Genomic DNA, 14308 nt, shown 5'->3' on the forward strand with positions numbered 1-14308 from the left:
CCTTAGGCTAGGTACTGTAAATTAAAAAGGTAAATTAAACATGATTCTTAACTTTGTAGAACTTAGGGTCCAGTTGAGAAATTAAGATGTGAAGACTGGTGTGTATGTGAATGTGCAGTAGAAAGTGATTATATTCTGTAGGAGTGAGAAAACTTATACCCTGGAGGCAACTCACTGTCTTTGAATACCAACTGTAACTGTATTGAATATTCTTGGTCAAGCTACTGAACTTAGGCTGTTCTTATTTGTAGATTAGAGAAACTAATGCTTGCCTCATAGAGTTGTTGGGAGAATTAGATACTTAAAGCTGAGAACCTGTTTTAGCTCCAGACTTGTAATATCTAACTGCCCAATTCAGAATCTTCGTTTGAATGATTCAAAGCCATTTTAACCTTAAGTCCAAAACCTATCTTGTGCACTCTTTTATCTCCGTGAATGGCACCAACAATCTGTCAAGCAAGAAATCCAAGAGTCATCTCTCACTTAACACAACATTTTCCAGTTGACTCAGAGCTATTGATTTTACACCATAAATTTTGTTTATCATATTAGTCCACTGATCTCCACTGCCACCACCTTAGGTCATCATTTCTCACATGTGCTACTGTAACAGCCTTCTGTCTTCGTAAGTCCTGTTTCCTCACTCAGCCAGAGTAAAAATTTTAAAAACAATATGTATGGGTCACTTTTCTGCTTAAAACTTTTCAATAAATTTCTATTACCCGTAGTCCATAGGTAAAATCTTTTTTTATTTTTTTATTATTATACTTTAAGTTCTATGGTACATGTGCACAACGTGCAGGTTTGTTACATATGTATGCATGTGCCATGTTGGTGTGCTGCACCCATTAGCATATCTCCTAATGCTATCCCTCCCCCCTCCCCCTATCCTACAACAGGCCCTGGTGTGTGATGTTCCCCTTCCTGTGTCCAAGTGATCTCATGGTTCAGTTCCCACCTATGAGTGAGAACATGCGGTGTTTGGTTTTCTGTCCTTGCAATAGTTTGCTAAGAATGATGGTTTCCAGCTTCATCCATGTCCCTACAAAGGACATGAACTCATCCTTTTTTATGGCTGCATAGTATTCCATGGTGTGTATGTGCCACATTTTCTTAATCTAGTCTGTCATTGATGGGCATTTGGGTTGGTTCCAAGTCTTTGCTATTGTGAATAGTGCCACAGTAAACATAAGTGTACATGTGTCTTTATAGCAGCATGATTTACAATCCTTTGGGTATATACCCAGTAATGGGATGGCTGGGTCAAATGGTATTTCTAGTTCTAGATCCTTGAGGAATCACCACATTGTCTTCCACAATGGTTGAACTAGTTTACAGTCCCACCAACAGTGTAAAAGTGTTCCTATTTCTCCACATCCTCTCCAGCACCTGTTGTTTCCTGACTTTTTAATAATCGCCATTCTAACTTGTATGAGATGGTATCTCATTGTGGTTTTGATTTGCATTTCTCTGATGGCCAGTGATGATGAGCATTTTTTCATGTGTCTGTTGGCTGCATAAATGTCTTCTTTTGAGAAGTGTCTGTTCATGTCCTTCGCCCACTTTTTGATGGGGTTGTTTGATTTTTTTCTTGTAAATTTGTTTAGGTTCTTTGTAGATTCTGGATATTAGCCCTTTGTCAGATGGGTAGATTGCAAAAATATTCTCCCATTCTGTAGGTTTCCTGTTCACTCTGATGGTAGTTTCTTTTGCTGTGCAGAAGCTCTTTAGTTTAATTAGATCCCATTTGTCAATGTTGGCTTTTGTTGCCATTGGTTTTGGTGTTTTAGACATGAAGTCCTTGCCCATGCCTATGTCCTGAATGGTATTGCCTAGGTTTTCTTTTGGGATTTTTATGGTTTTAGGTCTGACATTTAAGTCTTTAATCCATCTTGAATTAATTTTTGTATAAGGTGTAAGGAAGGGATCCAATTTCAGCTTTCTACATATGGCTAGCCAGTTTTCCCAGCACCATTTATTAAATAGGGAATCCTTTCCCCATTTCTTGTTTTTGTCAGGTTTGTCAAAGATCAGATGGTTGTAGATGTATAATATTATTTCTGAGGGCTCTGTTCTGTTCCATTGGTCTATATCTCTGTTTTGGTACCAGTACCATGCTGTTTTGGTTACTGTAGCCTTGTAGTATAGTTTGAAGTCAGGTAGCGTGACGCCTCCAGCTTTGTCCTTTTGACTTAGGATTGTCTTGTCAATACGGGCTTTTTTTTGGTTCCATATGAACTTTAAAGTAGTTTTTCCCAGTTCTGTGAAGAAAGTCATTGGTGGCTTGATGGGGATGACATTGAATCTATAAATTACATCCATAGGTAAAATCTTTAATGGCATACTTGTCTCACCCCTGTTCTGCCTTGTTCACTTATATTCTTAAGGCCTAGGATAGTACTTTTTCATAGTAGATGGTTATATATTTAAGGGGTAGACAAAATAAGGAATGTAGGGAAGAATCAAACCAAAAATTGAGAAATGTAGGCTGTGTGTTTTCTTCCTGTTGGGCTACATGTGAATATACATACATTTGCAGAGGTATAAGTGAAATACTATTTCTAAATAAGATAATGTTTATCTTGGTTGGGCACGGTGGCTCACACCTGTAATCTCAGCACTTGAGGAGGCCGAGACTGGTAGATCACTTGAGTCTAGGAGTTTGAGACCAGCCTGGGCATCATGATGAAACCTCGTCTTTACAAAAAATACAAATATTAGCTGGGCCTGATGGCCTACTGCTATAGTCCCAACTACTCGGGAGGCTGAGGTGGGAGGATTGCTCAAGCCCAGGAGGTCAGGTGGAGGTTTCAGTGAGCCGAGATTGCACCACTGCACTCCAGCCTGCGTGACAGAGCAAGACCCTGTCTCCTATCTCAAAAAAATAATAATGATAATATTTATCTTTGACCTCTCTTTTCTGTGTTTTTGCATCCCCTCTTGTTTTTGTTTTTTGTTTGTTTGTTTTTGAGACAGGATCTTTCTCTGTCACCCACGTTGGAGTGCAGTGGCGAGATCATGGCTTACTGCAACCTTGACCTCCCAGGCTCAAGTGATCCTCTCACCTCAGCCTACCGAGTACCTGGGACCACAGTTGTAGTCCGCTACACCCAGCTCATTTTTATGTTTTTGGTAGAGAAGAGGTCTCGCTATGTTGCCCAGGGTGGTCTCAGACTCCTGGGCTCAAGTGATCCTCCCAAAGTGCTGGGATTATAGGCATGAGCCACCACACTGGGCTCCACATCCCCTTTTTATCACCCTTAACCCCCAATCCCTTAGTACCCTTTTATCTATCTGAAGTTACAGAGTCATAGTTGAAGAACCCTCTGTTTTATTTTGCCATATAATTAATGAAGGCCAGCCATTTGAAATTCATGTGAATACTTTTCTTACTATAAGCAGATTATTTGGTGTGTATGACAGTAAGGTGAAGCACCTCTTTGGGGGTACTGCAAAAACAGTTAGCTTGTTGTCTTCCCAGTGGAGAATCAGATCTGCTAGTTCATAAATTAGGTCCCAGTTGATGATCCCCAAAGCATCAAGGGTCATTCAGACAAGTACTCGAGAATCTCAAGAGTTTCGTTGGTAATTAGTCTTTTTCTACTCCTCACAGAGGATGCCAGGGCCTTGAGACAGCAGAAGACGACTGGGTGATAAGAATGTACATGGACTAGTAATAGGAGTTGGCTATTCTCCATATGTCAGATGATTTCCAGGGAGAAATTAGGACTCATTTTTTAATGTCATGTCTCCTTGTGAGTTAGCCCTCAGGGTTTAACTCAGGAGCTGGGAGTTAACCACGGCTACTATAATTTTTGTATTTTAAAGAATGAAGATTCCAGCCTGTAAAGATAGGTTTCTGCTTATTAGCTTTCACTAAGGAACTAGGGGATAGTAATTACTTAATACAAATTTACATGCATTTGGTGTTTCTAAGCCCTTTCTGGAAGATCATCTCACTTCATTTTCCCTTCAGTCTGCAAGCACAGTTAAGTTTTATAAGTGATGAACCAAAGCTGGGGAAAAGCCCAACAGAGAGATCACTTTTTAAGCTATAGGAAGAGGGGTTTTAGATCCACAGATGAAGGCTGTCTTACAAGTATAAAATGTTAACCGGAAGAGTGAAGTGTAAAGGTATGCAGAGACTAAAGAGAAAGATACTGTTTCAGTCAGAGGAAAGGCTGAGAATTTAAAAGTTTAGTATATTAAAAGTCATAAATTTCTGGGGATAGTATTCCTGTTGGGTTCATGCTGTTGTTTGTACTATTTTGGCCATATTCACACCCACAACTTTATCTACTGTTTTCCTAGTATCTTCATTGCTGTCAGTGCAGGCATAGTAGTCCCAGAAAGTCATCCAATCCTACAACATAGGTGACCTTGTTTCTTTGGGAAGAAGAAAAATTATAAGAAAACATCTGTTTTTTTGCATGTTTGATGTGTTCGTGTATGTGTGTGGTTACACTTTTAACTGATATTAAGTGAAGATAGATTAATGTCACCCAGGTTTTATAAAATCAAAGAAATAGAAATAATTTTAAAGACTTCTGGTACTTGAATGACTGATGTTTTCTGGTCATTTAGTACATTTATGGAACCTCAGGAGGTTTGAGTTGAACAGAGGCAAGTTACAGGAGTTTTTTGGGTGGAAGAATTCGTACGTCAGCATGTGAATCCTTTGATCTCATGTATTTGGAGTGGAGTATCATTAATTGTGTTTGTCACGGTTAAGGAATACAGAATTAATCTCCATCCCAGTCTCTTGCTATTCTTCTGAAAGCCTTTAGCTGCTGACACCGTGGGCACAAGGAGGTATGTCTTCTGGCTTCTCTCTGGGTATGGTAGCTAAGTTACAGCTTAAATACAGCTTTGGAAAGATGAGCAGTTTGTAAGCAGCAAAAAAATAGTATAGATAACAAATGCATCATCAACAAACAACCCAGTCAAAAAATGGACAACGGCTTTGAATAGACTTTTCTCCAGAGCAAATATACAAATGGCCAATAAACATGTGAAAAGATGCTTAACATCATTAATCATTAGGGAAATGCAAATTAAAATCACAGTCAATGAGATACGACTTCATACTCATTAGGAGGGCTGTTACTGGAAAAAAAAAAAGAAGAAGAAAAACCAGAAAATAGGCCAGGCACAGCCTGTTTTGAGAGCACTTTGGGAGGCCGAGGTGCGAGGATCCCTTGAGGGCCAGGACCTCAAGACCAGCCTGGGCATAAGCAAGACCCCTGTCTCTATAAAAACAAGCAAAACCCAGAAAATAACAAGTGTTAGTAAGAGTATAGAGAAGTTGTAGCCTTTGCCCTGTTCGTGGGAGTGTAAAATGATACAGTTGCTGTATAGGAGTGAGCCACAGTGCCCAGCTTGTTGCAACAATATGCTGGTTCCTCATGGTTCAGCAATTCCACTTCTGGATATATACCTAAAAGATTTGAAAGCAAGGTCTCAGACAGATGTTTGTACGCCTATGTCCATAGCAGCATTATTTACAATATCCAAGCTGTGGAAGCAACCCAAGTGTCGATCAGCAGATAAATGGATAAGCAAAATGTAGTGTGTGTGTGTGTGTTTATACATAAGACAAATATATATATACATATATACGTATATATACAGTGCAATATCATTCAACCTTTAAAAGGATTTGAATTCTAACACATGCTACAACATGGATCAACCTTGAAGACATTATGCTAAATTAAATAAACGAAACAAGACAAATGTCTGATTCCACTTGTATGAGGTTCCTAGAATAGCCAACTCAGACAGAAAATAGAATAGTGGTTGCGAAGAGTTAGAGGGAGGGAAAATTAGTGTTTAGTGGATACGTAGTTTTAATTTGGGATAGTAAAAATTTATAGAAATGGATGATCTGGTGATAATTGCACAAGAATGTGAATATACTTAATGCAACTGAACTTTATGTTTAAATGTAGATAAAATGGTAGTTTTTATTTTTTTTAGTTAGGGTCTGTCTCCTGTCACCTAGGCTGCAGTGCAGTAGTACAATCACAGCTCACTGTAGCCTCAACTTCCTGGGCTCTGGTGATTCTCCCACCTCAGCCCCCCAAGTAGCTGGGACTACAGGCATACACCACCACACCTGGCTAATTTTTTGTATTTTCAGTAGAGACGGGGTTTTGCCATGTTGCCCAGACTGGGTGTGAACTCCTGGGTTCAAGGGATCCACCCTCTTCAGCCTCCCATAGTGAGCTACTGTGCCTGGCCATAAAGTTTATGTTACGTATATTTTACCACAATTTTAAAAAGTGTTTCAACAAGCTGGGCACAGTGCCTTACTCCTATAATCACAGCACTTTGGGAGACTGCATGGGAGCATCACTTGAACCCAGGAGTTTGAGACCAGCCTGAGCAACATAGGGAGACCCCATCTTTACAGAAAAAAAATTTTTTTAATTAGCCAGGTGTGGTAACCCACGCCTGTGGTCCCAACTACTTGGGAGGCGGAGGTGGGAGGATTGCTTGAGCCTGGGAGGTCAAGGCTGCGGTGAGCTGTGATCAGACCACTGTACTGTAGCCTGGCCTACAGAGTAACACCTTGTTTCAAACAAAAAAGTTTCAACAAAAAGTAAATAGAAATCGTACAAAGGGCATCTCTATTCCCTTTACGCACATTTACCTATTGTAATATTTTACCCAACTTGTTTTATTATTTTTGTGTGTGCAGTCATGTGTGCTCTATATATACACATGTAGACATGTGGGTACACTTTTTTTCTAAATCATTTTAGGGTAGATTGTATGCATCATGGCTGTTTACTTCTAATTCAGGAAAATTTCTTAAGAATAGACATATTCTTGCCAGGCGCGGTGGCTGAAGCCTGTGATCCCAGCACTTTGGGATCTTTGGGCCGAGGCGGGTGGATCACGAGGTCAGGAGATCAAGACCATCCTGGCTAACACAGTGAAACCCCGTCTCTACTAAAAAATAAAAAAAAAAAACAGCCGGGCGAGGTGGCGGGCACCTGTAGTCCCAGCTACTCGGGAGGCTGAGGCAGGAGAATGGCGTAAACCCGGGAGATGGAATTTGCAGTGAGCTGAGATCCAGCCACTGCACTCCAGCCTGGGCGACTGAGCGAGACTCCGTCTCAAAAAAAAACAGAATAGACATATTCTTGAGCTGCGCACGGTGGCTCACGTCTGTAATCTTAGCACTTTGGGAGGCTGAGGCGGGTGGATCACCTGAGGTCAGGAGTTTAAGACAAGCCTAGCCAACATGGAGAAACCCCGTCTCTACTAAAAATACAAAATTAGCCAGGCGTGGTGATGCATGCCTGTAATCCCAGCTACTCGGGAGGCTGAGGCAGGAGAATCACATGAACCCGGGAGGCCACAGAGGTTGCAGTGAGCCGAGATCACGCCATTGCACTCCAGCGTGAGCAACAAGAGGGAAACTCCATCTCAAAAAAGAAGAAGAATAGATATATTCTCTTAACTGTTGTGATTATGTACCAACTTCACAAATTTACATTGATACAATAATTTAATACCCTCTGAATTCCAGTTCTGTCAATATTGTTTTTTATAGCATCCCCACCTCCACCTCCTGCAGTATGGAATACAGTCTAGAATAGAGTATTGCATTTATGCAGTGTCTCTTTAGCCTCCGTTTATCTTTTATGATATGGACATGTTTTAGGAGTATAGCACCCCTTTCGCCTTTTTAAATAGACACTTCCTCTTTTTCTGAATTGAAGTTATGGCTGGGTGCGGTGGCTCACACTTGTGATCTCAGCACTTTGGGAGGCTGAGGTGGGAGGATTGCTTGAGCCTAGGAGTTCAAAACCAGCCTGCGCAACATGGTGAAACACCATCTCTACTGAAAATACAAAAAATTAGCTGAGGGTGGTGGCACATGCCTGTAGTCCCAGCTACCTGGGAGGCTGAGGTGGAAGAATCACCCAAACCTAGGAAGTTGAGGCTTCAGTGAGCCATGATCACACCACTACACTCCAGCCTGGGCAGTGGAATAAGACCCTGTCTTAAAATACGTACGTACATACATACACACATACAAATTGAAGTTATGCTGTCTCAGTCAGGAAACTGCATAGGTGTTGTATCCTTCTCACGTTATCACATTTGGAAACTCAATACAATTTCATCTAAGTGCATAATGAGGGGAATCAGCAAATGCTGTAGGAGATAGGGAAGACATCATTGGAAAGGAGCCTGATTTGATAGCATATTTCTAACATTTTACTTATTTTCTACCAGTGTCAAATTTTGCATAGTTCAGCTAATCTGTATTACTGTTTTATGCCAGTTTTTAAGCTCCTGTATTAAATATAAAGAGAATATTACTGATTTCTGTTCTTAAATTTAATGAAATCAAGTGTGTCTTTCAAATGGTGATCAAGGTTCTACTGATTATTACCATAAGGTTCCCCCAAAAGATTTGGATTGCTATAAGATGACATGGAACTTTGACATATGAGAACAAGTCTTTATTCTCTTCCTGGTTTCATCAAATATGAGTCAGACTGACAAGTTGTACTCTTGGCTTTGCCGCCATTCTAGAACCTTTTAGCTCCCCTACTTAAGTTACAGAAAGCTGCTGAAAGGAAAGTACTTTTCTTGCCAATACCTTTTGTAGAATATATAAATAGTGGTAATGCTGATGTATCTATCCTCAATGCCATTTTTCCCTTCCAGGCTGTCTTACAAAAATTATTCAAATTTTGCATGCATAGATAACAGGATATTTGGCAAAATATGATTAAAGCAAATACCAGTTTACTGTATTTCTTGATATTTTTCTTCTCATAGGAAGCACTGGTTAACACAGTTGAGCTATATTTATTGGCTATAGGTAGGAGAGCCAGAGGTGTATTTCAAGCCATTATTATTTGTAAGATTGTTTCCTTCCCATGTACCTTCTGCAAATGATTCCTTGGACTTTGTGCATTTTGTTTCTGCAGTTTGAAGAAAACAGGTCTGAAACAAGGTCTTACCCCCAGCTGCCTCTGAACACAGTGACTGCCAGATCTCCAAACATCAAGTCCAGCTTTGTCCGCCAACCTGTCTGACATGTCGGGACCCGTGCCAAGCAGGGCCAGAGTTTACACAGATGTTAATACACACAGACCTCGAGAATACTGGGATTACGAGTCACATGTGGTGGAATGGGGGTAATTGTTTTTGTTGACTTCATTATACTCACTCAAAGGGCTGAATCTTGTGGATCTGTTGAGTAGTTTTTGTCAGAAAACCTCCATGACTCTGTATGTGTATGCCTCAAGATCAAAGCCCGATTTGTGTTTTCTTCTTTTGAGCTGAAAATTTGGTTTTGCAGTGAAGAAGCAGAGTTGCTTTGGCAAGTGAACAATTTTAATGGGCTTGCCATTTAAAAATCATTTTAGTTTCTTATCCTTTTCTCTGATTTATATGCAGTCATGCACCACATAACAACGTTTGAATTAATGACAGACCACATGTAGGACGGTACCATAAGATCATAAGAGAACTGAAAAATTTCTGTGGGCTAATGATGTCGTTGTAACATCAACAATGCATTCATTACCTTTTCTATGTTTAGATACACAAATACCATTGTGTTACAATTGCCTTTTTATTACGGGACACGTTTGTATCCTAGGAGCCATAGGCTATACCCTAGGTATGTAGTATGCCATACCATGTAGGTTTGTGTAAACACTCTGATGTTTAACACATTTCTCAGAATGTCATTAAATAACTCATGACAGTATTCTGTACAGGCACCTGGCAATAAAAAGTTACCTGTCAGCTTGCTTATCAAGCTAAGGGCATTGCAGATCAGTGAGAGTCGATACTTGAGAGACTTTGAAAACACCAAAATCTTACATAAAGTATTTTGAGGTAGAGAATGTTGTTTCATGTTGATATAGGAGGATGAAACAGTTCTCCAAAAAGGTAACTTCTTTCTGATGAGAAGCAGAATTAAATTCTTAAACATTTGCCCTTATCCTGAGACTAGGCATGTCTTAACATGGAATTCAGCCCAAATTCTATCTTGAACAGTTGTAGTCTGCCTGAGCAGCTGTGTTTGCCCTCCTAATTCTCTGTGCAGACTCATTTGGATGTTTGCATGTCCTGTCCCAATGTGGTAGACATTTAATTGGTCAGATCATACTTGTGTGATAAAAGTATTTTGATATTCAAGTGCAAAAGAAAGCAATTAGAAAACCAAAGCTGCAGCTCCTGTATGCTGTATTTTATATCTGACTGCGTGTGATTTCCATAACCTGTAAGTGGTAAGTGGATGCTTCCCTAAATTGTCATAGGGTGTATGTTTAATCTTGAGTATGTCATGATTTTTGTGTGTGTGTGTGGAGATGAGTCTTGCTCTGTCGCCCTGGCTGCAGTGCAGTGGCGTGATCTCGGCTCACTGCAACCTCTGCCTCCTGGGTTCATGTGATTCTCCCACCTCAGCCTTCGGAGTAGCTGGGATAACAGGCATCTGCCGCCCCACCAGCTAACTTGAGTATGCCATGATTCTTAACAGTAAATACATTGCTTCTGAATACAGAGACACTGTATGCTGTAAAGACACCATTAAGTGCCAGTGTGGTTTACTACCAATAAATGTTGTTACTACTGATAATCTAACAGTTTTCCGTTTATGTCACAGGCTTTGGACTCTAGGTAACACTGTTTACTATAGGAATTTCAACTGCTATCTTCAAATTGAGTGCTTTGCACTTGGTTCTGCTTAAATGGCACTAAAGAGCCTTTTGGGCTTTTGACATGGTACTGTTTGTTTGCTCGCATTTGTTTTGTATCCCCTCCCATAGGAAGAGAACTCAAGACAGAAAGAAGTAGGAGCTTTCTTCCCCTAGACCTACCATGATTATAATGTTGTCCATTGTTTTTAGTACGTTTTGTCTTTTCATTCACTTTCTTTTTAGCTACTTGAGGAAAATGAATGGTTGATATGGTTGATTTGGTTCATATTGGATACTTAGTAGCTCCAGCAGGAGTAGATAGAATTTAGACCTTAATGGAACTGTGTTTGTCATTCTTCAGAGCACAGCCCTCTACATTGGAAGCAGGCAGGGGCAGGAGGAAAATGTTGACATTTCCCTTATTCTACCTCTGTTTATTACCTCTGACGTTGCTTATTGGTCACAGAATATGGGTATAAGTAGAGGAGAGGACCACTGACTATAGTTTACAATCTGTAGTGTGCTCTGTGAACTTTACTACACATGGACTATCCCCAGAGCTTGCCCTGGAGGGCAAATAGATTAAGCCTATACATTTTAAAGCCATTTACCTTCAAAGAGGCCTGTTAAAAATCAGCTGCTGCCAAAGTTGGCTAGATTGAAACAGTCTTGCAAAATGTTTTGAGTTCCTGCTAAGTGCCAACACTGGACCAAGCCCTAAGGGACAAGAATATATAAAAATTATTCTCTTGGGGAAAGCTGTCTCTTGTTGGAGACAAACATATTTAGAACAAACGTTAATACAAGCTAGCTCCATGTCATATGCCAGTAAAGATGTAAACAGTTTGGGATTTGAAAGAATAATTGAAAGGTGTAAGTTTTCCTAATTCTAGGATTTGGAACACACGTATTTTTAAGTGGCCTAATTAAAAAAAATACAATGAAACCAATTTGGGAATTATTTGAAATACCTCTTATTTCTTTTACACCTGCTGGCAGTAGATTCCTGTAAGTTGAATTGATGCTTGATAATTTGACCGTTTATAAGTCATTTTGTTTGTGTCCACAGAAATCAAGATGACTACCAGCTGGTTCGAAAATTAGGCCGAGGTAAATACAGTGAAGTATTTGAAGCCATCAACATCACAAATAATGAAAAAGTTGTTGTTAAAATTCTCAAGGTGAGTACAAGAGATAATTTCAGAGGTATTTGGAATATAGATTTTTAATAATAGTTGTGAAGACTTTTTTAAAACAGCATTTAAAAGGTTTTTGGTGCCAAAGCAAATAAATAAAATTTTCTTGTATAGTATGAACTCAATTGAACAAGTTCTGCTTATTTGACAGATCAGGAAACTGAAGCAGAAGAAGTGATTTGAGTTGACTCATATTGCTAGGTTGTGGCAGAGTAAGGGAGCAAAGGTACAGTCTCTTCTCTCCCAGTTCTTGCCTAATACTTATTTCCTATACTTTTCATTATATAATGAGGCTTTTATTTTCAATAAATAAATAATTGCCTCTACTTTGTAAGGATGAGGAGTCACAGGACTTAAGGAGGACAGACAGATGATATCAGTGCAGCTAGTCTGGTGTAATTGCCCATGCTTAGATGATGTGAGTGATAGGGACTAAAACAAACTGGGAAACACATGCCTCTTCAAAAGGAGTTACCTGCTTCTCAGCTGAAGCTGATGATTGCCCTGCAGTAATGCAAGTCCATTGTTGCTTCATACTCTGTTTTCCAAAGAAAAGCCAGAAATTTATATTTGTATATGAATTCTCCTGACTTTTAAGTGTTGGCTGAAGATTTAAAAAAATAATGCACAGGCCAGATTTGGCCTCTGGGCTACCAGTATACAACTTTTAATTTAGTTATAACATGCTGTGCACTGTCTTATATTGGGAACTTAGCATATAGTTCCTTACCACAGGAACTTTTTCATATTTGACACTGAAAAGTAGAAGTTTCCAAACTTTCTCAATTTATAACACTTATACTATCTTAGTAATTTTTAATGGTACTCCTAAGTCAAGAAATACCTCATCTCTGTATTAAGTAGCAAGGTCCAAATAGCTAAGTAAGTTTTATTGTTTTTGTTTTGAGACGGAGTCTCGCTCTGTCACCCAGGCTGGAGTGCAGCGGCGAGATCTCGGCTCACTGCAACCTCCGCCTCCTGTGTTCAAGCAGTTCTCCTGCCTCAGCCTCCCGAGTAGTTGGGACTACAGGTGCACGCCAGCATGCCCGGCTAATTTTTGTATTTTTAGTAGAGATGGGGTTTCACCATATTGGTCAGGCTGGTCTCAAACTCCTGACCTCAGGCGGCTGCCTCGGCCTCTCAATGTGCCAGGATTGCAGGCATGAGCTACTGCACCTGGCCACTAAGTATTTCTATTTTAACAACTTGGTAGCCATTTAAAAAGTTATTCACATAAATAAAAAAGAAAAATAATAGTTTTATTCTTAGTAACTATAATTTATTACCATCGGGTTATGTAGACCTGTTACTGCATAGCTTTTCAAATGTTGTAATCGGATTGGACACCACCACCCTCATATCCTGTCGTTGATTTTTGTGCAGTACTTGCTTTTTATCACAGCAACTACTGCAAACCCAGCTTCACAAAAAATATGCGCCCTCACAAGGAATATAATACAATCTAATGTTGAAACTACGAACTACCTCAAGCTGGTAGTGCACCCAGTGTCTGGCAGATGCAATGATTGTTTGGTGTGTTTTCCTCAAAAAAGTAAAGTATTCCACAGTACTCTGTGCATTGCTGGAGTGCCTCACATGCCATTTGAGAACCAAAGAGTTTAAGTATTTTTATCTATCTTGAAATATGTAGAAAGAGAACTAGGTTGGAAATCAAAACATTTGGGTGACTAGCCACAGTAGTCCTTTTAACCTAGGACATGTTTATCCATCTATTAAAAGAATCTTGGCTCAGTGTAGTGGCATGTGCCTTTAGTCGCAGCTACTCGAGGGGCTAAAGTGGGAGGATCACTTGAGCCTGGAAGTTGAAGGTTGCACTGATCTGTGATGAAACCCATTGCACTCCAGCCTGGGCAATGGGAGTGAGACCCTGTCTCGAAAAACAGAAAGGATTAAATACAAAATTGTGTATGTATGTACATACCTTGGAGACTGGAGTTCTTTATGATTGTATGGTGATATTCATATGGAAAGGTATATGATAGAATGAGGTGATATATTATTATTTAGAGCCACGTGAAAAGCATGAATAGTGGGTCTACAGTTCAGAAGAGGGTAGTAGTCAGGAAAAGCTCCCTGGAGCTGTCTTCAGGCTAAATGGGAGGAGGATTTGGATAGGTGTTGGGTGGAAATGGTGAAGGGAAGCAGGCTGTAGAGTGCACCAAGATAAGAAAGGAGGAAGAGGGAAAAGTGAGAGAAATATTTCATGTGAAAGATACAACGTTATGTGACCATATATAGGAGTTAAACTTGGAAAGAGAGATTAAGTTGGTGAAGGCTTGGAAAAAAATCTCTGCATTTCCTTGCAGTCTTAAAATTATGACTGTCTCCTGTAGATAATTGTGAGCCCTTGATAGTTTTGAATGAAGGGTAATTTAGAAAGATTTTTTTCAGCTCAGTTTTTCTAACTGT

The 14308-nt window shown here is 39.8% G+C and overlaps 1 protein-coding gene across 3 annotated transcripts in view; it reads left to right on the plus strand.

The window, feature by feature from the left end:
• Positions 1–14308, plus strand: part of CSNK2A1 (casein kinase 2 alpha 1) — a 66133-nt gene that overhangs the window by 28732 nt on the left and 23093 nt on the right. For 2 of the 3 annotated variants that reach the window (XM_010361288.2, XM_010361289.2), the window contains 2 exons: positions 8958–9167; positions 11752–11863. In XM_010361288.2, the coding sequence (XP_010359590.1) occupies positions 9067–9167; positions 11752–11863 (213 nt within the window). In that variant the 5' untranslated portion in view covers positions 8958–9066. The remainder of the gene's footprint in view (positions 1–8957; positions 9168–11751; positions 11864–14308) is intronic. The other variant, XM_010361290.2, reaches the window with a different exon arrangement.

This window comes from Rhinopithecus roxellana, chromosome 13 (assembly GCF_007565055.1).
Source record: "Rhinopithecus roxellana isolate Shanxi Qingling chromosome 13, ASM756505v1, whole genome shotgun sequence".
Classification (NCBI taxonomy): domain Eukaryota; kingdom Metazoa; phylum Chordata; class Mammalia; order Primates; family Cercopithecidae; genus Rhinopithecus; species Rhinopithecus roxellana.